The sequence below is a fragment of the Pseudophryne corroboree genome, chromosome 10 (genome assembly GCF_028390025.1).
Source record: "Pseudophryne corroboree isolate aPseCor3 chromosome 10, aPseCor3.hap2, whole genome shotgun sequence".
NCBI lineage: Eukaryota > Metazoa > Chordata > Amphibia > Anura > Myobatrachidae > Pseudophryne > Pseudophryne corroboree.
In genome coordinates, this window is record NC_086453.1 from 246,781,263 (window position 1) to 246,802,620 (window position 21,358).

The window sequence follows — 21,358 nt, forward strand, 5'->3', positions numbered from 1 at the left end:
TTTTCCATCTAACATCAGCAAATATTTGAGTTACTGTTAACCTGTAGATACTAACGACAGTTTAAAATTGAATTTTATTTCTGCAAACTTCACTGCTCTCTTATTCAGAAACCACTCTTCCTCCTATTCTCATTTTGCCACCACTATTTACCCCAGCCACACTATGGCCAGGCTGGCAACATCCCCCATTAATCCTTGTCTTCCTATTCCTTTTTTTTGTCCCCTGTTACCACCTCTATCCCTCTGTCCCAGTCTCCTACATCTCATGCTCTCTCCTCTCCTCTGTCTGCCTCCCTTCCCCTCCTCTTCTGTTTCCCCACAGCAATTCACTTCTGCCCCTTCACACCATTTATACCCCACCACTCAACCCTGCTCTCTCCCTCCTTTGCCTGTCACCTCACCTCTCCTCCACCAGTATCGTACCACACTCCCTCCCTGCCACACTCCTGCAGTCTCCCTTCCTAGCCAAGGCCCCAGCACCATCAATACACCCTCTTTATCCCTTCCTTCCACATCAATCTTACCTCAACGCTACAGCAACCCTGATAATCATATTCACATTTCTCCCACAAATTCCTACCCCCTATCCTGTGCCCTCTGGAATGCCAGATCTGTTTGCAACAAACTGGCCCCCACTCACAACCTTTTCATATCCAACTCCCTGCACCTCCTGGCCATTACTGAAACCTGGATTACTCCCTATGACACCGCTTCTCCTGCTTCTCTCTCTGCTGGGGGCCTCACATTCTCACACACACCCTGACCTAGGGGTCGTCATGGGGGTGGTGTTGGGATCCTTTTACCCTCAAGCTACACATACCAACTTATACCTCCAGAACCATCTCTTACATTCTCTACATTTGACATCCATGCAATACGCCTCTACCAACCTACTAATCTTCGAGTTGCTGTCATTTACCGTCCACCTGGCATTTTTTTTCTCCAAATTCCTCGACAACTTTGCTTCCTGGCTACCTCACTTCCTCTCTTCTGACATTCCCTCCATTATCCTCGGTGATTTCAACATCCCTATCGATAACCCCACAAAACCACCTGCCTCTAAACTCCTTAACCTCACCTCTTCACTTGGTCTCTCCCAGTGGACCACCTCACCCTCCCATGTGAACGGGAGCTCACTGGATCTGGTTTTCACTCACCGCTGTGATATTTCTGATTTCTCCAACTCCCCTTTTCCCCTCTCTGACCACCACTTGTTCTCATTCAACTTATCTATCTCTGCTCCCCCATCTCTCCCTCCTAAGGCTAGCATCATTAAGCGTAACATTGAGGCTATTGACACCTCATCCCTATCCTCCCTGTTTGACTCACTTCTCTCTCCTCTTCTCTCTCTCACATGCCCTGAACAAGCCACATCTCTATACAATGCATCTCTTACTTCAGCCCTTGCCTCTGTTGCTCTGCCAACCACTATTCACCCTCGTAGATCAACACCTCAACCCTGGCACACCAAATGCACCAGATATCTACAAATATGCTCACGTACTGCCGAGCGACAGTGGAGGAAATCACGCTATCAAGCAGACTTCCTCCATTTCAAATTCATGCTCTCATCCTTCAGTGCTGCCCTTTCCCTCGCTAAACAATCATACTTCAAAATCTTCATCTCTACCCACTCTTCCAACCCCCGGCGCCTCTTTGCCACTGTTAACTCCCTCCTCTGCCCACCACCACCTCCTCTCACTTCCTCATTGTCTGCTCTTGACTTTGCCACTTATTTCACATCCAAGATTGACTCCATACGTCAGGACATCACATCCCACCTGTCCAGCAACCAGCCACCAACCATCCTTTGCCACCCCTCCCCTACCCTCTTACCAACTCTGACATCTTTCTCCCATGTGTCTGGCGAGGAAGTCATGGCCCTCATACACTCCTCCCCCCCCACAACCTCCCCACTCGACCCTATCCCCTCCCACCTCCTCCGCTACCTCACTCCTTCTGCCTGTTCCCATCTTGCCCACCTTCTCAATCTCTCCCTCTCGCCAGGCATTGTCCCCTCTGCCTTCAAGCATGCTCTTGTCTCCCCTATTCTTAAAAAACCTACCCTTGATCCTAACACTCTCTCCAATTATCGACCCATCTCTCTCCTCCCCTTTGCCTCCAAACTTCTTGAGCATATTGTCTATAATCGCCTCACTGCCTTTCTTTCCTCTCACTCACTGCTTGACCCATTCCAGTCTGGTTTCCGCTCTCTCCACTCCACTGAAACTGCCCTCACAAAAGTCTGCAATGACCTCCATGCCGCCAAATCTAAGGGCTACTATTCTCTGCTTATTCTTCTTTACCTCTCTGCTGCTTTTGATACTGTGAACCACCCTCTCCTTCTGCAAATCCTTCACTCTCTTGGTCTACGCGATACTGCCCTCTCCTGGCTGTCCTCCTACCTCTCTGATCGTTCATTCTATGTCTCCTCTCATGATGCTACCTCGCCCCCACTTCCACTAACTGTTGGTGTCCCCCAAGGTTCTGTTCTTGGTCCTCTCCTTTTCTCTCTCTATACGTCCTCTTTAGGTGAACTCATTAGTTCTTTTAATTTCCAGAATCACCTCTATGCTGATGACACTCAAATCTACCTCTCCTTCCCTGATCTCTCCACAGCTCTCCTCACTCGTGCCTCTAACTGTCTTTCTGCTATCTCTTACTGGATGTCCCAGCACTTTCTTAAACTCAACATGTCTAAGAATGAGCTGATCATCTTCCCACCCTCCCGCACAACCTCACCTCCCACAATCTCATTATCCATTGATGGCACGACTATCTCCTCTAGCCCCCAAGTACGCTGTCTTGGTGTAATCCTTGACTCCTCCCTCTCCTTCAAACCACACATTCAGCACCTCTCACAAACCTGTCATTTTCATCTCAAAAACATTTCCAGGATCAGACCTTTTCTCACCCAGGATGCCACTAAGATCATTATTCACTCACTGATTATTTCCAGACTGGACTACTGTAATCTCCTCCTAACTTGCCTCCCTGACAATTACCTCTCTCCACTCCAATATATCCTCAATGCTGCCGCCCGGCTTATCTTCCTCACCAAACACACTACGTCCACCTCCCTTCTTCTACAAGCCCTTCACTGGCTTCCCTTCCCTTTCAGAATCCAATTGAAACTTCTCACACTCACTTACAAAACACTCACCCACTCCTCTCCCATTTACATCTCTGACCTTATCTCCCTTTACTCTCCCACCCATCCTCTTCTCTCTGCTAATGCACGCCGGCTCTCCTGTCTTCTGATTACTTCCTCCCACTCCTATCTCCAAGATTTTTCACGTGCTGCTCCCTTCCTCTGGAATTCTTTACCGCTCCCCCTCAGACTCTCCACCTCTCTACAAAACTTCAAACAGGCTTTTAAGACCCACTTCATCACCAAACCCTAACCCTCTGTCCCACGCTCTCTATGTACCCCATCTGTGTCACCCCTGTCTGTCTACCCCCCCCCCTTAGAATGTAAGCTCTCACGAGTAGGGCCCTCTTCTCTCATGTGCTTATCTTTTCTTACTTTAATAATCCTCAACTGCCCAAATCCCACAGTTTTTTGGCCACCTGGAACTTATCTCTTTCATTTACTGGTGTAGTTATGCTTAGTTACCCTGTACTTGTCCTATATTGTTTTCAACTGTAAGTCACTGTTTTCCTGTTTTGATTATGCATATGTACTCTGTAATTGGGTGCTGCGGAACCCTTGTGGCGCCATATAAATAAAGGATAATAATAATAATAATAATCTATTTTTTAAGGTACACATGGCCTAGTTAGCAGAGAATTAGTCCCTGATGTGTGATCCAAGAAGTGTAAATGCATGGAATAAACACTGTATCACTATGCAATAAATGGGTGGTTATTTATGTTTAATTTCATTTCATTATTTCAATAGTTTACATTATCTACTGGAACATTTCACCATGAACATGTTGCACCTAGCTTTTTCTTTTGTTTACTAAAGCTTCTTACAGTATTTGCACTTTCAACTAAACTTAGACAGTTAGGGCCTGAGGTGAAATTGTTCTCAAATACACTGAACATATTCGTGACTGCCATTCTATACAGAGAGCATTTTATTGACCACCAATTGGTACAGAGTACATTCAAATGACCACCATACAATACAGGGAGCATTCAAGTGATCACCATGCAATACAGAGAGCAATCAAATGACAGGTATCAAATGTAGTGTACTTACTATACAATATAGAAAGCATCCAAGTCACATTTCTGCAACATCATCCCCACATAATAAATTAACTACTCCTCAAAAATCATTAGCTCTTCAGCATCAACAATCCGAGTCAACATTATTGGCTCTCTTTTATAATCATTGTTTTATCTACATTATTAAATAGCCCCAACATCATCAGTGAATTCCAGTCTTGGTCATTAATCACCTAATTACCTCACTTGTGTCTCATCAAAATAATTAATTTGCCATACTGTATTTAACAACATTAAGAACACTGACCCCATTCATTATCATAATAAACTCATGACTACCTGACCCATTAATTTTATGATTAACTTCCCTCAACTATACAAATTCCTCTATCCATGTCCATTTATTTGTTGTTAACCAGACTTATATGTATTGCCCTCCAACAGTGCAGCCAAAGCATGAAAGAAGCAGTTCAAACTGTGATGTGCAAAGAGGAGGAGCCACCAAAGAGGAAGCAGGGGTCATGTACTTTAGCAGTAGCCTGCACGGCTCCTGCAAGAAGTGATAAAGTACCTTTATTTGGGTATCAGCAGCTGTTTATAGCCCATCTGCTATCCTGCTGCCCACTTTCCGCCCCTTCCCCATTCCCGAGTAAAACATTGTTTATTTTATTTTAATCATTTGGGGGAGTGTGGGGATTAGATGGCCCCCAGATGGCTCCATTAGGCCATCAGCCTGAAAACACATGTGCCACATCATCACAACAATAATCCCCATAAAAGGTATGACTGTAGGTGCATCTTAAAATAGAACAAAAAAAACAGTGTGTTAAATAAAAAAAAATGCAAACTGGGAGTCTGAATAATCTTGTCCTTTATCAAATATATTAAACTCATATGGAATGTCAATAAACTATTTTTGTTGATGCAATAAGTGATTTGATTTCACAAGGTAGATAGTATATTACAAATGTCAACTATAGTTAACTTAAAGAAATTACTTTGAGCAGGACACACAGACTAAAAGAAATACCCTCAATGTATTACTGAGAGAATTATTATTACACCCAACTCTTAGGCAAGACACATGAATAAAAAGTTTAAAGAAGCCTAATGCAAATGATAAGTTACTACTCTTTATATAATATCTAAACTGAATAACTCTTTACTGATAAAGATCACCAAAGCCTAATATATAATATCTACTCTTCAGAAGGATAAGCTAAGGTGACAAACTGTACTGTATATTGTACAGTTTATATAGAATTCCATAATACCACATCCACCACCAAACACCACCGCAATCATGTATTTACCTTTATATTAATATATACTAGGACTTGAAGTTGGAGAACGTTTATTTAGCATTAAATTGCCAAATCTGAGGTGGAAGGGAGGAGTAGGTATGCCAATGCTCTCTCTTCCCCTAGTTTGTCTAGTTATATATGTAGATTAGATAGATAGATAGATAGATAGATAGATAGATAGATAGATAGATAGATAGATAGATAGATAGACCAAAGAGCACTAGTTAATTCTGAATATTCTATAAACTGTACGACAAGATGTAACAATATTTTCTAGACTACAGACTATATGACAAAATACATTTAGTTTGAAGGACATCAGATAGTTGTAGCATTTCTAAAAATGAAACCCTGCGTTTTGTCAAGATACATCTTTGGTGAAACAATATGAGAATTGTTATCTATCTGAACCTTTGATAAGTGACACAGCACAAATACGATTGCTTCTTACATGACATACAGAGCATATAAAGTCACCAGAGTCAGATGAGAATTCTACCAGTGACTTACCTGTCAATGCTGATGGCACACAGATTAAGTATACTTGCTGTACACATCATAACATCAAGGGTGACAAAGATATCACAGTGGATCCGACTAAATCTCCACTCACCAACCACCTAAGAAGTGGAACAGAAAATCAATAATTTAGATGTATATCTGAAGAAAGGGAATTAACTTAGAGAGAGGCTGGGAACAAGAAAAAAATTGCAAGATTCTTATAAAATATATTCACACCAGTAGCAGATGTGTGTTATGATAACAAATGCTATAGCTTGCTATACAGTAAATTGACTTTTTATTACAGTATGTACAAGAATAAAATGACTTGCTGTGTGCAGTGGGGTGACAGCAGTGAGGAGCGTTTTGATGAAATTTTGTGAACAGAGACAAGACAGATTACATTTGCACATGAAAAGCTGGAATACTTCAGCTTGCTAAACCACATACTGTATCTATTTGAAGGAGATGATTCAAAAAAATTCACTCAAGACCTTTTAAGAATTATCCTATTTTATAATAAAAGACTAACTCTGCTCCTACCCTCTATGGGGGGAATTCAAGTGTTTTGCGTGCCGGCGGCTACTACATAGCACCTGACGGATCAATTCAAGTATTGCTTCATTCGGGCACGCACAGCCGCTGGCGCTGAAATTACTGTTATGTTGTTCTGTCATTTTTATGGGCTGGTAACTAGTTTGTTATGTAACTGAAAAATTTGCAAAGGGGGCAAAAGCAAAGAAGCAATGCTGCAGTGACATAAAAAATAATTTTGTTGGGTGGTGATGCTGGTTCCTTCCCAAGGATACCCCATAGCTATTGGCACACGTGAAATAAAGTGCTTTCAGTTCTAGTACTCTTAGGGTCTGATTCAGAGATATACTTACAGAGGGTGTAGTATGGTATGCCAGCAGCCGGGCTCCCGGCGACCAGCATACCGGCACCGGGAGCCCGACCACCGGCATACCGACAGCGTGGCGAGCGCAAATGAGCCCCTTGCGAGCTCGCTGCACTTGCCATGCTGCGGGCACAGTGGTGCGCTACACACGCCATGCTATTTTATTCTCCCTCCAGGGGGGTCGTGGACCCCCACGAGGGAGAAAAAGTGTCGGTATGCCGGCTGTCGGGATTCCGGCACCGGTATACTGTGCGCTGAGATCCCGTCAGTTGGCATACTGAAGACCACCCCTTACAGATGTGTCCTCCTACATCCTTGCTGCAGTCACACTAAACAGCCCATCTAGTCACGTCATGCTGTGGCATGACTCGGTAGCGCTGAACGTCTTTATGTGTGACTTTTTCCATTTAAATGTGTCTAAGTTGCATTGCTATGTGATTAAAATGATATGTGGCATGCTTATATTCTGTGTGTGACTGCTGCTGTATCTGCATATGAAATGCTACTAAGCAGTGTCAGTGGCTGTTTTCCTGAAAATCACTTTAATGGAATCATATGTGCAGAATGCACCCCAATCTGCAGTGTGATTGACAGGCTGTCAGTTTAGGGGCATGTTTTCCCCATTGTCTGGGAGTGGCTAGTCTAGTGGATGCATACTTGGACGAAGTTTCATTGGCCTCAGCAGCGTGAACAACATGACCATCCTGCGTGAGCTGAGGATTACTCAGCTGGTCAACATTCAAGCAGGTGATCCAATTCTGTGTCTTCGGATGCAGCAGCAGATCACAAAATCATGTAGGAGACTTCTATTTACCCAAGACGCCTCCTGTTGCTTTTACATATTGTTGTACAGCAGCTGTGTCCAAAGAAGCAGATGTTGGCCTAATTCAGACCTGATCACTGTGCTGCAAATTTGCAGAGGGCTGCGATCAGACAGTCGCCGCCCAGGTAGAGTGGAAACCTGCCCTGTGCAAGTGTGTGAATGCATGTGTGAGCCATGCGAAAACATCGCCAGGCAGCGGACATCTGCAAATCCATTTGCAACTCGCTCATTATCTAATGTTTTTCCAGTCTGTGCAGCCTGTGTGTAGTCCAGGATTTAGGGGTCTATTTACTAAGCCTCAGATGGAGATAAAGTCGCTGGAGAAAAAGTACCAGCCAATCGGCTCCTAACAGCCATGTCACAAGCTGTGTTCGAAAAAAGACAGGAGCCGATTGGCTAGTACTTTATCTCCAGCGACCAAGGCTTAGGAAATAGACCCCTAACTCCTCCAGTACAATAGCAACAGGCTGAGTGGGCTGGAGCTGACGTCACACACCCTCCCAGAAAACACTTGGAAACACCTGCATTTTTACTGGCACTCCAAGAAAATGGCCAGTTACCACCCCCCAAACGTCCGCTTCCTGTCAATCACCTTGTGTACGCCTAGCAATCAAAATTTTCATACCATTCTGTCGCTGTTTGGTGTTGCGCCTGTGCATTGCGGTGCATACCCATGCGCAGTCATTCGATAATCGCCCGCTATGCGAATTCACACAACAGCGATCAGGTCTGAATCGGGCACGCTGTACGAACTGCATTCATGTCTTAATCAGGCCCTTAGTCTGGCTTTCATGTCCCTTCCTTACCGCACCTCCTACAACAACAGTGGTTCCATCACTTGGTTGAGGAATATATATTATTTATACTCCACTAGCAATGTTGCTCCATAGTCTAACAGTCTTATGATTTCATCTCCACTATTGTTACCACCTTAAATGAATGCTTGGGAAGAGCAAACTTAATTTCTTTGGCAGTAAATGAATTCATAAGCAAGAAATAATCACTAAAATAGTGAAGCAGATTTTACTCAATATGAACCATAAGTTTTAACGATGTATGTAAAGTATTGCAAAATAAATATAAAAAATGGAACAATTCTTTTCTTATTAAAAATTCCTATACTGTTGAAAAATGTGGCACCATTGCTAATAGAATCTGGGAAAAACAATATGATTGTCCTGGTTTTAATTACCAATAGTGTCTAAATTAATCCGCACTTTGATATATTTTACAAAGTACAATGCTTCTAGGTATTTAGAAAAAATAAAAGTAATTCCCTACATTTAGTGTTAAGGTAATTTATAATGCAGTTGTGGAAGGGATTGATTTATTTGTTTGTTTGTTTGTTTGTTTTTGTAGCCAGAGCAGTAATGTTATCACATCAGGTTACCATTCATATGCTTCCGATAAATGGAAAAAAATATAAATCTAATCTTGGGGCAATTCAATATAATATTAGCCATCTATAGTTAGTATATAGCCATAGTATTATATATTTTTTTTTTTATAAAGTGTATTTTATTGATTTTCATATGATTAGACAAACATTCAATAACAACACACAAATTATATTCAGAACACGAAAAGGACAAATAACATGCATTTCCAATTACAGAGCAGAAAACAGAGCTATCCGTATATACAGTATTATATTATTAGTTGCAACACATGGCATTGTGCATAAATTAGTATATATGTTCTTTGGATCATTGTATACTGTAAGTGCGCTGTCCGCTATTGCAATTGAATTGTCTTGAAAAAGTGCTGGGCATTCCTGGGTTGTTATGGGAAGGTGGCTAAACAGACGCACAAAGATGGTTCATATTATGGGCCTGTTATGGAACTGTAGCAAGCATGTCTCTGAAGTGTTTGCATACACAGTGGCTCAATTGTTCACTTTGGACGGTATACTCAGAAAATCTGCACCTGCTGATTTCGATGGGCTGGTTTTGATGGTAGCATCTAATAATCCACCAGGTGGTGACAGTGTGAACGAATGCTGAAAGTGGACTTCTCAGTACTTGGCCATTCACTCGGCCATTCATATGCATGGGTGTACACCAGGGAAGGACTGTAGCAGTTGTGTAACTCCAAAAGACAATGGAGATATTTGAGCTGGGATCTCGCTGTCAGCGGGGCACCAAGAAAGACTGGCTGCTGACTAGAAAAAAAAAAATTCTCCACTCATTTCATAGTGATTTTCTGTGGTCCAAGCTCACAAACTCCCTTTGAAGACCCCTTCAGCTGAAGAGTCTGGAATGTGTCTGATGACAGATCAAAGTGTGTACAATGTGCTACAGCTCTACTGCTGTGTCTTATATGGGGAAAGCATGTAGAGCAGAAGTTGGTTTTAAGAAAATGCACTCATTATTATAATAAAACTTTAAAGGAAGTGTATTTACCAAGCTTTGAGAGAGACAAAGTAACAACAATCTGCTCCTTTCATTTTTCAAACACAGCCTGTAAAATTTAAGGCAGAAGCTGATTGGCTGGTACTTTATCTCTCACAATTTTATCTCTCTCTGAGCTTTGATTAAATCCCTCCTCAGGGCTCTCTTTAATATCATTTGCAACCAGGACCCGAAAATAAATATTCCTTATCACCACGATTAGCTGCAATAAGGAATCTTTATTCTCCCAGATAAACCATTGACAAATCACTGGGACATCAGCACATGCGCAAGACAGAGCCACTGGGGGAACACAACCTTCTATTTTGCCTCCGGATGCCTGACATGAACTTACGCCCCTGCTTTGTAGAGGTATTTGCATAAAGGCGCAGATGGGCAACTGGCAAAAGAAGTAGCCATGTCTGCATCAACCATTAAATTAGGCACTATGGACCTGATTAGATATGGTTGGAGGTGCTATCACTGCTGCTTCTTTGGAAGTGGCAGTAATAAGGCATCTATTACAAGCAGATGCCTCATGCTGCAGTAGTGATCTGACCTGTATCCTAGGACAGAGCATTGGATCTCTGGACTCACCATCACCATTGTGGCACCCATGGTGCTGAGCAAGTCGCCCATCACAGAGGCCAGGAAATCTCTGTCCAACAACGGGGATTCTTGGTCTCTTCCTACCCCTAAATGGTGGCAACTTACCTCTCCCAGTCCCCAAAACATCATCAGACTATCAATTACTGACAGTCTGATGCTGGAGTACTTGCTATGTTACAGGACCCATTCATGGATGCTCAGAAGTTGAACGGGTCCTGCACATGTGCAGAGTAATGATAATCAGTACTTTGCGCATCCTGTTGCAGTAGTTATGGGCTATGAATCACCATCAAAATATATTTAAGGTAATTCATTTTAACTTTCCACTTATCTCCAAATATGCTGTATGCTGTTTACTGAAAAGTGTTTAGTAAATCTTTCTTTGTCATATAACAGGGGATATGTCGGAATCCCGCCACTGCTTGGAATACCGACGCTGAGATCCAGGCATGGATTGCAATACTGGAGCTGGGATCCCGAACATAAGTATGCCGGGGCTGCTGAGAGGTAAACCATAGGATTGGGGGGGAGGTTTTAAGTTTCAGGTGGAAGTGTTAGGGTTAGGTTGTCAGGGGGGTGTTAGGTATCATTGGGGAGAGTTAGGGTTAGGCACCACCAGGGAGGGTTAGGGTTTAATCATAGACCCAGATTGGGGTAATGGAAGTGTGAGGTGTGGTGCCTCTGGACTGGCTGAGCTGGATGGCTTAAGTGTGGCATACCTTTACATTCTATTAACACTTTTCAGACTCTAATTTCTTTAACACTATTTCTCCATTTTAATTACATCTCATTTTTGTATCACCTTCTTTATAGCTTCGGCTTCCTAACACTAATTTATTAACACTATAGCTTTTTCACTGGTATGCTGCCCTGGGTTTTCTGGCTTATGCTGGTGTTTTGGGGTGCCACACCCTGCACCTATATATATAGCGCTAGGGACCCCAAATATACAGAGACGCCTTGATGCGGCTTTGGGGCTTATTCATACATTTGCACAAATATATGTAACCAAGATCTCTGAATTCTAATATTGTGTGGGATTTACATCTGGTTACTGTTATCATTAAGTGTGCTGGGGGAATCAAAATGCCTGTTTTTTTCTTGCTTAGAAATACCCCTCCCTTTCGAGCACCTGAATAATATCACTAAGCTAATTGAGCATCTGCCACACTATATATGTCTATTGTGAGAGGCAGAGAGTTTCCTGCATTAGGAGGAGGTGGAGGCCCTGACATGCCATATGGAGCATTATGGGGTTGCTCAAAGGTAGGTAGCTCTTAGCTTAGATATATTTAAGTAAGGAGCCATTATCATGTGGCTCCTTGCTGGTTAATCATAGACCCGGATTAGGGTAATGGAGGTGTGGTGCCTCTGGACTGGCTGAGCTGGATGGCTTAACTGTGGCATACCTTTACATTCTATTAACACTTTTCAGACACTAATTTCTTTAACACTATTTCTCCATTTTAATTACATCTCATTTTTGTATCACCTTCTTTATAGCTTCGGCTTCCTAACACTAATTTATTAACACTATAGTTTTTTCACTGGTATGCTGCCCTGGGCTTTCTGGCTTATGCTGGTGTTTTGGGGTGCCACACCATGCACCTAGATATAGCGCTAGCTACCCCAAATATACAGAGATGCGGCTTTGGGGCTTATTCATACATTTGCACAAATATATGTAACCGAGATCTCTGAATTTAATATTGTGTGGGATTTACATCTGGTTACTGTTATCATTAAGGGTGCTGGGGGAAACAAAATGCCTTTTTTTTCAGGGTTAGGGTTAGGGTGTGTGTGTGTGTGTGTGTGTGTGTGTGTGTGTGTGTGTGTGTGTGTGTGTGTGTGTGTATGTGTGTGTGTGTGTGGATGGGGGGGTTACTTAGGTAAATTAGGGATTACAAAGAGCATACTTACCTAGTAGGTGTCGGAATCTTGAGCAACGGGAGGGTGCTGTGAGTATCTGACTGTCGGCATCCCAATCGCCAAGATCCTGATACCATCCATATAACAGTGAGACTTGTGTAGTATAGAGATAAAGCTGGAGATGAAGTGAGGAGTGGAGCAGTGGCATACTAAATGCCAAAGACAAGACCTTTTGCAGCAAGGAATAAAGCTTTGTTTGCAGCTGATCACCTGTCAAAATCCTTATAAATGAATTTTCAAATTCCCTGAAGCTTATTTAAATTTCTTATCCTTCAAAATAAAATCATATTTTTGTACTGTGTGCACAAGTCAATACTGATGAATGTGCAAGACGATATTAAGCAAGAAACACCCAAGTGTGCTCTGCTACTGCATTCGTAGTTGTCACAATCTTGATATGCTAATGTATCTGCTTTCCGTAAAAGCAAGGACATTTGTGCAAAAACTAAATGCTTTATCCTGCAAGCCTGCAATAACTGATTACAATAAATTACACAGTACTGTAACATTTTTTTAAATACATTGGTACTGACATGAATAAAACCATATTTACATTCTATACTTAAGTGCCCAAGGTCACATGCATATTATTTAGATGTACAGGGAAGTACCTGTTTACTCAGGACAGTAACACACTTTCGATGAATGTTGGCTAAATTAAGCACTAATTACAGCTAACATAAAAAAAAAAAAAGAGATGAGTATATTGGGATGTAGTTATGTGACCGGTGGTCAGGAGACCGCAAGTCACAATAACGACCACTACATATCGCCCACTCAAAATCCTGTCGGTCAGCATGCTGGCCAACAGGGACTATTCCATGACACCCATAGAGTGGGAAAAGAATCTGTGGTGAGCACAGCGATCCACTGAGCCCGCTGTGTGGCAAGCGCAGCGAGCCCGCAAGGGGCTTCATTGCACTCACCTCCACCGGCAATCTCACAGCCGGGATCCCAGTGTCGGTATTGTGACCGGTGTCACAACACGAATGTTAATAATATCACTATTGCATTTATGGCTCTAGGGAAGAAAGAGAACAAGTAGAAAATAAATCCTACTTTCCTGGAATGTCAGAGAGATTTTGTGAGAGACCTCCCAGCAAGATATACCTGTAGTGGGCTAATTAATTGACTTGTACCGCTTCCATCCTGTGTATCACTATACTCCAGGGTGGATCTAGGGGCAGGCAAGCAGGGTAATCACCCGGTGCCAACAATATGATGCTGCCAAATCGCTCTCACCCGCCACGTGCACCATATTATATCAACAAGTGCTGCACTGCTGGTCCCTCCCCCCATGTCACAGAATGCCGGTGGGTGTTATGTCGGCATGCAAGTGCGGCGCATAGAATTCTGTGAGCCACCATGCAGTAGAGTGCAGAGCAGCCGGCACTCTTAAACACCCAATCACATGTGCTGTAACCCGTCTCCCATCCCCGACTGCAGCGCTGTCACAGGCTACAAGCTGATCTCCACCCCCTACCTCATCCCACAGTGCTGCTGTGTGCCCTGCTCTTGGGACTATACCCCTGCTTGAAAGCAACCCTCACCATGCAGTGTAGAGAGCAATGTTACTACTCTGGCATGTAAAAGGGGCACTATTACTACTCTGCAGTGGCAGCTGCTGCCCCGGGGCTGCAGCACTGTCCAAGGTGTGCATGGGAGAGCTGGCCAGGACATATGAACATACATATGAAATTGTATGTAACATATGTCCTGGCTTCCTTCCCCATGGATCAACATCCGCCACAGCATGCCACACACTGCCCAGAGGCAGCAACCACCGCTGCTACACTGGCATGTGTAAGGGGCACTTTTACTACTCTGGCATGTAAAGGGGGCACTATTACCACTCTGGCATGTGTAAGGGGCACTATTACTTACTTTGGCACATGTAAAGGGCACCATTACTACTTTTGCATGTGTAAGAAGCACTATTACTACTACGGCATGTATAAGGGGCACTATTACTACTCTGTGTCCTTGATATAGTTAAGGTATAGAGGGGCCAGTAAATGTAGTGCTGGGTACAGAGGCAGTCAGTGATGTAATGTAGTGTACAGAGGGGTCAGTAATGTAGTGTAGGGTATAGAGGGGTCAGTGATGTAGTGTATGGTATATAGGGGTCTGGGATGTAGTGTAAGGTATAGAGGGGTCATGGATTATTATTATTATTATTTAGTTACTAACAGTTATTTATATATCACACATACTCTTCAGGGCTTTACAGAGAATATTTGGGCATTCGCATCAGTCCCTGCCCCAGTGGAGTTTACAATCTATGTTCCCTACCACATGTGCATACACATACATTCATGATATGGTTAATTTTTGTTATAGCCAATTAACCTACCAGTATACTTTTAGATTATGGGCGGAAACCAGAGTACTCGGAGGAAACCCGCGCAAGTACAGGGAGTATATACAAACTACACACAGTTAGGTTCATGGTTAGAATCAAAACCATGACCTCAGTGCTGTGAGGCAGTAATGCTAACCATTACACGGATGTAGTGTAGGGGTATAAAGGTGTCAGTTAAAATACTATTGCCAAGTAGTTAGTGCAAAGCAAACAGGTTAGAGATTCAATATATCCTGTACCGTGAATTGCACCATTTATTGTTGTTCTGCTCAAACTAAGATTTATTTTGTTGTTGTTTTTTTCTTTTTCTTTTTTTTTAGGGGGTAGGGGAATTATCATGGAGCAAGAAAAACTACGAGATGTCCGCTCAACAACATGAAGAACCCATAATAATAGAAAAAATATGTTCTCAGGCCCCTAACATTTCAGTCCAGGCAAAGGGACTCAGGTAAGAATAAATCCAAGTAGAATAATTTTTTTTGCATCCTAGCAAAACTATATATCGAAGCAGGAGGGGAGTAATTTAACGTGTGTGAAATAATTTACATTTGCAACTCAACTCTAAATCACGGTCTTAAATTTATGTTGCTCAGAATTTGTGTGCTACTAGCAAAAGAAGACAGTATTTTCCATGCATGGAATAAATGCATTTGCACCTCTTGAATTTTTTTTTATTTTCTCTTAATCATATGCCTTTATTTCCACACTTGAAAATGTAAATTGCATTATTAACCCCTGCCAACATACTATTTGAATATTATCTCCCAAAAGTAAGGCATGAAAAGTAGATTATTATGAATAAATAGTTAAAACAATTTAAAATGAATAGCTGCATCATACTTGACCATTCCAACCATAAATGTATAAATAACAATGTTTTTTCTAAAAATGATACAATTAAGGAACTTGCATTTGCAAATGTACAGATGCCGGGCTCATCTGAGCTGCTGCTATTTACACCTATGACTCATTTGTCATGGTGCACACAGGCGTGTGTGTTTATTCGCACACTTGACCCATTCACTTTGCAATGTGCGATCAGGGGTGCGAATAGTTGCATCCGTGCGCACTGATTTGTACCCGTGATGCATGCGCACATGCATACATAACGCAGGTAAGCTGAGAGATGCTACAGCACATCTGTAGTACAAATATGTATCAGATACTAAAATGAAAAAAACTTTTAAAAGACCCAGCGCCTACTACAGCTGGCAACAGTATTGAATCCATTTAAAGCTGCAGCTGATTAGAGGTGATTGCCAAATAGGCCCGGCGCTACCCGTTCAGCAAAGGAATGCAGAGCAGGTAGACGCCTAGTTGGAGAGGTGCTCTCTCTTCTCTGGATCGCTGCTGCTGCGTTGCCCTGTTCCCCCTGCAGCTGCCACTGCTGTGCCTGTCACACTAGGGTGGCCAATCCCTAGATCAGGATCAGCGGGATCTTGGGATTTAGGCCTAAAATTCCAATCCTGGGGAATTCGGGATTAGAAAGCCCCCTTGTTTTTTTAATGCCATACAGAGTTGAGCATCCTCAGGATGCTCAGATGCTGCCAGCTCCCTCCTCCTAGCTCCTCCTTCCCCATGCTGTGTGCACTGCGTAGTGTGACATGAAGTCAGAGGTCATGCTGCACAGTCTGCTGCCAGCAGCCTGCGCTGCCCGGTCTTCACCTCGCAGCCCACTGCATGCAGCAAGTGAACCCGCCCACACTCCCAGAAGATGGTGAGTAGTTCTGTGGACTGGACAGGTTTGGGAAGGGAGGGCACTGAAGAGTATAATTTTAAAATCTTCAACCCAATGCCGGGTATCCCAGGAATCCTGGGTATCCCGGGATTGATCATTTTTCAATCCTGATACCCGGGATTGAAAAAAAAGGCCCGAAAATGGCTTCCCTATGTCACACTATATGACAGGAAACGGCGTCGGCAGCATGAAGCCTCACCCCCTCCCCCTGGTGAAAGCATCAGTGTTAACACTGAAAAGTGGGTGGGGAAACATGGACAGAGAGGGCAGAGCTAGACTGATGGAGGGGGTGGAGCTTGACAGTACCAGCAGACTGCCACAGAGGAGGAGGTGATGCTCCAATCTTGGGCAAATAGACTGTTATAAGTCAGTGGAGGGAGAGTGAGTGAGAAACATAGAAACATAGAATTTGACGGCAGATAAGAACCACTTGGCCCATCTAGTCTGCCCCTTTTTTTTTTCTTTAACGTTATTTTTTTCTCTAACCTTGTTTGATCCTTATTTCTTTGTAAGGATATCCTTATGTCTATCCCATGCATGTTTAAATTGCTCCACTGTCAGTGGAGGGAGAGTGAGTGAGAAACATAGAAACATAGAATTTGACGGCAGATAAGAACCACTTGGCCCATCTGGTCTGCCCCTTTTTTTTTCTTTAACATTATTTTTTTCTCTAACCTTGTTTGATCCTTATTTCTTTGTAAGGATATCCCTATGTCTATCCCATGCATGTTTAAATTGCTCCACTGTCTTAGCCTCTACCACCTCTGATGGGAGGCTATTCCTCTTGTCCACTACCCTTTCTGTGAAGTAATTTTTCCTCAAATTTTCCCTGAACCTCCCCCCCTCCATTCTCAGTGCATGTCCTCATGTCTTATTGCTATTTGTGTGTGTATGAATGTATGTATGTATGTATGTATGTATGTATGTATGTGTGTGTGTATGTGTTGGTTTGTGTATGTGTGCGGAGGGGGGAAAATGTGAATACATTTCACTTTGGGGTGTAATGTGTAAGTGGCGCTACTACTGGGGAATGTTATGTGTAAGCTGCACTACTACTGGGGGTATAATGTGTAATCTGTGCTACTACTAGGGGAATTAAGTGTAAGCTGCGCTACTGCTGGGGAATTATATGTAAGCAGCACTACTACTGGGGGCATTATGAGTAAGAGGCACCACTACTGGGGGCCTTATGTGTAAGCGGTGAAACTACTGGGGTGTTATGTGTAAGTAGTTCTACTACTCTGGGCATTATGTGTAAGTGGCACCACTACTGGGAGCGTTATATGTAAGCGGCGCCACTACTTGGGGAATTATGTGTAAGCGGCACCACTCTGGTAGCACTACTATTGGGGGCATTATTATGTGTATAAGCAGCACTACTACTTGCAGTGTAATATGAATAAGATTGTGCTACTGTGTGGCTTAATTTTAAATGGGAGCACCTTGTGAGACCACACCCCTTTTTTGATGCATGCTGTCCCTTTGTAAAGTATGGGAGGTTGCAAATTTATAGTTTGCAGGGTGGCGCCGAACACCCTAGCACCGGCCCTGTTGCCAAACCTCCCATATATCAGAAAGAATCATATATAAAATGTAGTGCTGCCTAATTGGATATAATGAAAAATTTAATTTAAAAACTCTCTAAATGGTTTATTTATGATAAAATTATTTTATTATATGGTTCACAAGGGACCAGTTATGCGCTAGGGAATTTCTGTAAAAGTACCATTATTATTTGTGGGAGTGGAGGACTCCACATTCCCGGACAGCAGCAGACAAGGAAGCATGACATCATTATCGATATCTTCTGGTTGACCCTGCAGCTTTGCTATACAGAAGATGTCACCGGAATGATACAGCCTACAGTATATGTTGTTCCAATTTGTCTGGTAAATATGGGCCTAATTGAGATGTGGTCACAAGGCGGCTATTGGATGCAAATCAGTTGATGTTATCTTACTATGCATGTTCATGTGGAGCAGATGTATTAAGCCAGGAGATGGCATAAGGAAGTGATAAACCACTGATAAGTGCAAGGTGATAAACGCACCAGCCAATCAGCTCCTAACTGTTAATTTACATATTGGAGCTGATTGGCTGGTGCGTTTATCACCTTGCAATTATCACTGGTTTATCACTTCCTTATTCATTCTCCAGGTTAATACATCTGCCCACCAGTGTGAACACGCAGCAATTGAATTGCTATAGCAGTTGCAACAAGGAATTAGTCACAGAGCGATTGACAGGTAGACAGCATTGGGGGTGGTAATGGGGAGTAGTCGGCCAAATGCAGGCATGTCATGGCCATTCAGACTATGTTTTCCTTGCATGCATAAATTAGCAGCTGTGATCTTACTTGCTACTGGAGTTCTCTCTGTGTCCCAGGAGAGCAGCTCTGCCTGTGCGTCTACGTAGACACTCAGACTCTATGATATGTTCCAATTTGTGGCGATGCTACCGATGTATCAGAAATGATACGCTGTTGTATGGAAATTATGTGATTGCAGTGGGCGTCCCCATGCTCAGGTTAGCTTCTGTCCATATTAGCATATAATTACAATTGCATACAACAAAAGATAGCAACAGCAGCAGCAAGAATTACCACATCTTAATCAGGCCCCACATTGGATGCTTCTGTGGTTAAAGACATTGTAAAGTTGTGTACACCATTATCTTCCATGAACTGACCTCAACACATTCAGCACATTATTCACCACATTTCACAAGTGCCTATAAAATGTATCATGCTTCAATTAGGGAATTTGGCTTCAGTGCTTCCAATCCTATGCCAATTAAACATCATAATGAACTGGCCATTATCAGTCTCTAGACTATAAATTCCACGAAGTTCAGAGCTGACTGCATTTTCAAATTATTTAAGTAAAAGTGTATCTCAAAGGCTAATCTTCCAATTTTTGTCCATTAGTCCTGTTCTAAGGACAAGGTTTATAAACATTGCTACACCAGCGGTCAATAGACACAAATAAGTAGCAGGGTCCCAGAACCCAAGGTGTTAGTGCTTTTGTAAGCAGTGGGAAGGAGATGATGATATAAGTGTGGAAAGGAAAAACACATGAGAGAAGAGGGACTTGCTTGTAAGTACAGTATAAAAACATTTATATACTGTAAACTGTATAATAACATTTCTAATACACTGTATACTGTTTGTAGGAAAAACTGGAACTTGTATTGGCAGTACAGATAGTGTAATGGTTAGCAATACTGCCACACACAGTACTGGGTATATAAGGATCATGGGTTTGATTTCTACCATAGTTCTAACTGTGGGAAGTTTGTATATTCTCCCTGTGTTTGTGTAGGATTCCTCCAGGTACCCGGTTTCTTCCCATAATCCAAAAATATACTGGTAGGTTAATTGGCTGCCAAGACAATGTAACCCTCATGTGTGTGTGCATGTTTAGTATATGGGCATGGCTGCAACTGGGGGGTCGCGTGCCCCGGGCTCCGGAAGGACTGGGCACCATGAACTCTGTCTGGCTCTTAAGTTCGGCCAGCAGCTCCTTCAGCGGCCGGACAGCACTGAAGGAGACTCAGGAGCTGCGTGTTCTCGCGAGAACACCGGTAGGAGCCGGGGATGGTCACATGCTTGCTCCCATCCCCTGTTCTAAGAATCCCACTTTCCTCGCCTGCCACCAGCCTCCTGCTTATTAGGGACATCACCATACCCAGGGGTCATTTTATGAGAGGAGGGGCCCCCTCCTCTCAGGCAGCAGTAGACTCTGGCCTAATGTCAGAGTCTACTGCGCATGCGCAGGTCTCTGGGAACATGGTGCCCATGCCTTGTTCCCTGGAACACTTCCAATGTGCGTGCGCAATTCACTCGGAAATGACCGGGGCGGCCATTTTCCAAGTGATCTGTGCCTGCACAGCAGGGCCTCCATCGTGGGACTCCAGAGGGGTAAGTATATTCTATGAGTGCAGTGTGTGTGGTGTGGGCCCCCCTGGACTCAGTGGCCCATGTGCACTGCACACACTGCACCCATTATAGAAATGCCTATGACCATACCGGTGACCTGCAGAGCTGCCACCTGGATTTACTTGCTGTCCAGAGATGCCTCCGACTGCAACTACAGCGGACCCACCACTAGGAGATGCCTGGCTCCTGCAGTGATGCGAGCCTCAGGATCCGTGCCCCAGCTGTGCTTGCTGTCGCACCTCAGGATCTGAGTCCAGACAGCCTGGGGTGTGCCCGCTGCCTACGGAGAGCCCGATGACCACAGGGTGAGGGGAGACAAGCAATAAAGGTGCTATGTAATATGTTTCATGCATGCACTAGCTATTCCGTTTCACAGTGCAGCCAACAGGTAAGGACTGCCAATGATGCCCACACCCCCAGTACATCCTCCTGCAGGGGCTGGACATCACATGGCATGGCAGTCCTGCCATCTCTAATTCTTTCTGGCACCACACATCTTATTGGAGGGTTATATGGGAATGCATGCCACCTCTCTCTCTTACCTCTCCTTCTCTCCCATCTCTCCCTCACCGCTCTCTCTCCCTCTCTCTCTCTCTCTCTCTCTCTCTCTCCCATCTCTCCCTCTCCCCTCTCTCCCTCCCATCTCTCTCTCCTCTCTTTCACTTTCCCTTCTCTCTCGCTCCCATATTTC

The 21,358-nt window shown here is 43.5% G+C and overlaps 1 protein-coding gene across 1 annotated transcript in view; it reads right to left on the reverse strand.

Moving 5' to 3' along the window:
• DRD2 (dopamine receptor D2) overlaps window positions 1-21,358 on the reverse strand; it is a 684,149-nt gene that overhangs the window by 133,693 nt on the left and 529,098 nt on the right. Inside the window, exon 3 of the mRNA XM_063943186.1 lies at window positions 5,991-6,100. Coding sequence (XP_063799256.1) covers window positions 5,991-6,100 — 110 coding nt within the window. The remainder of the gene's footprint in view (window positions 1-5,990; window positions 6,101-21,358) is intronic.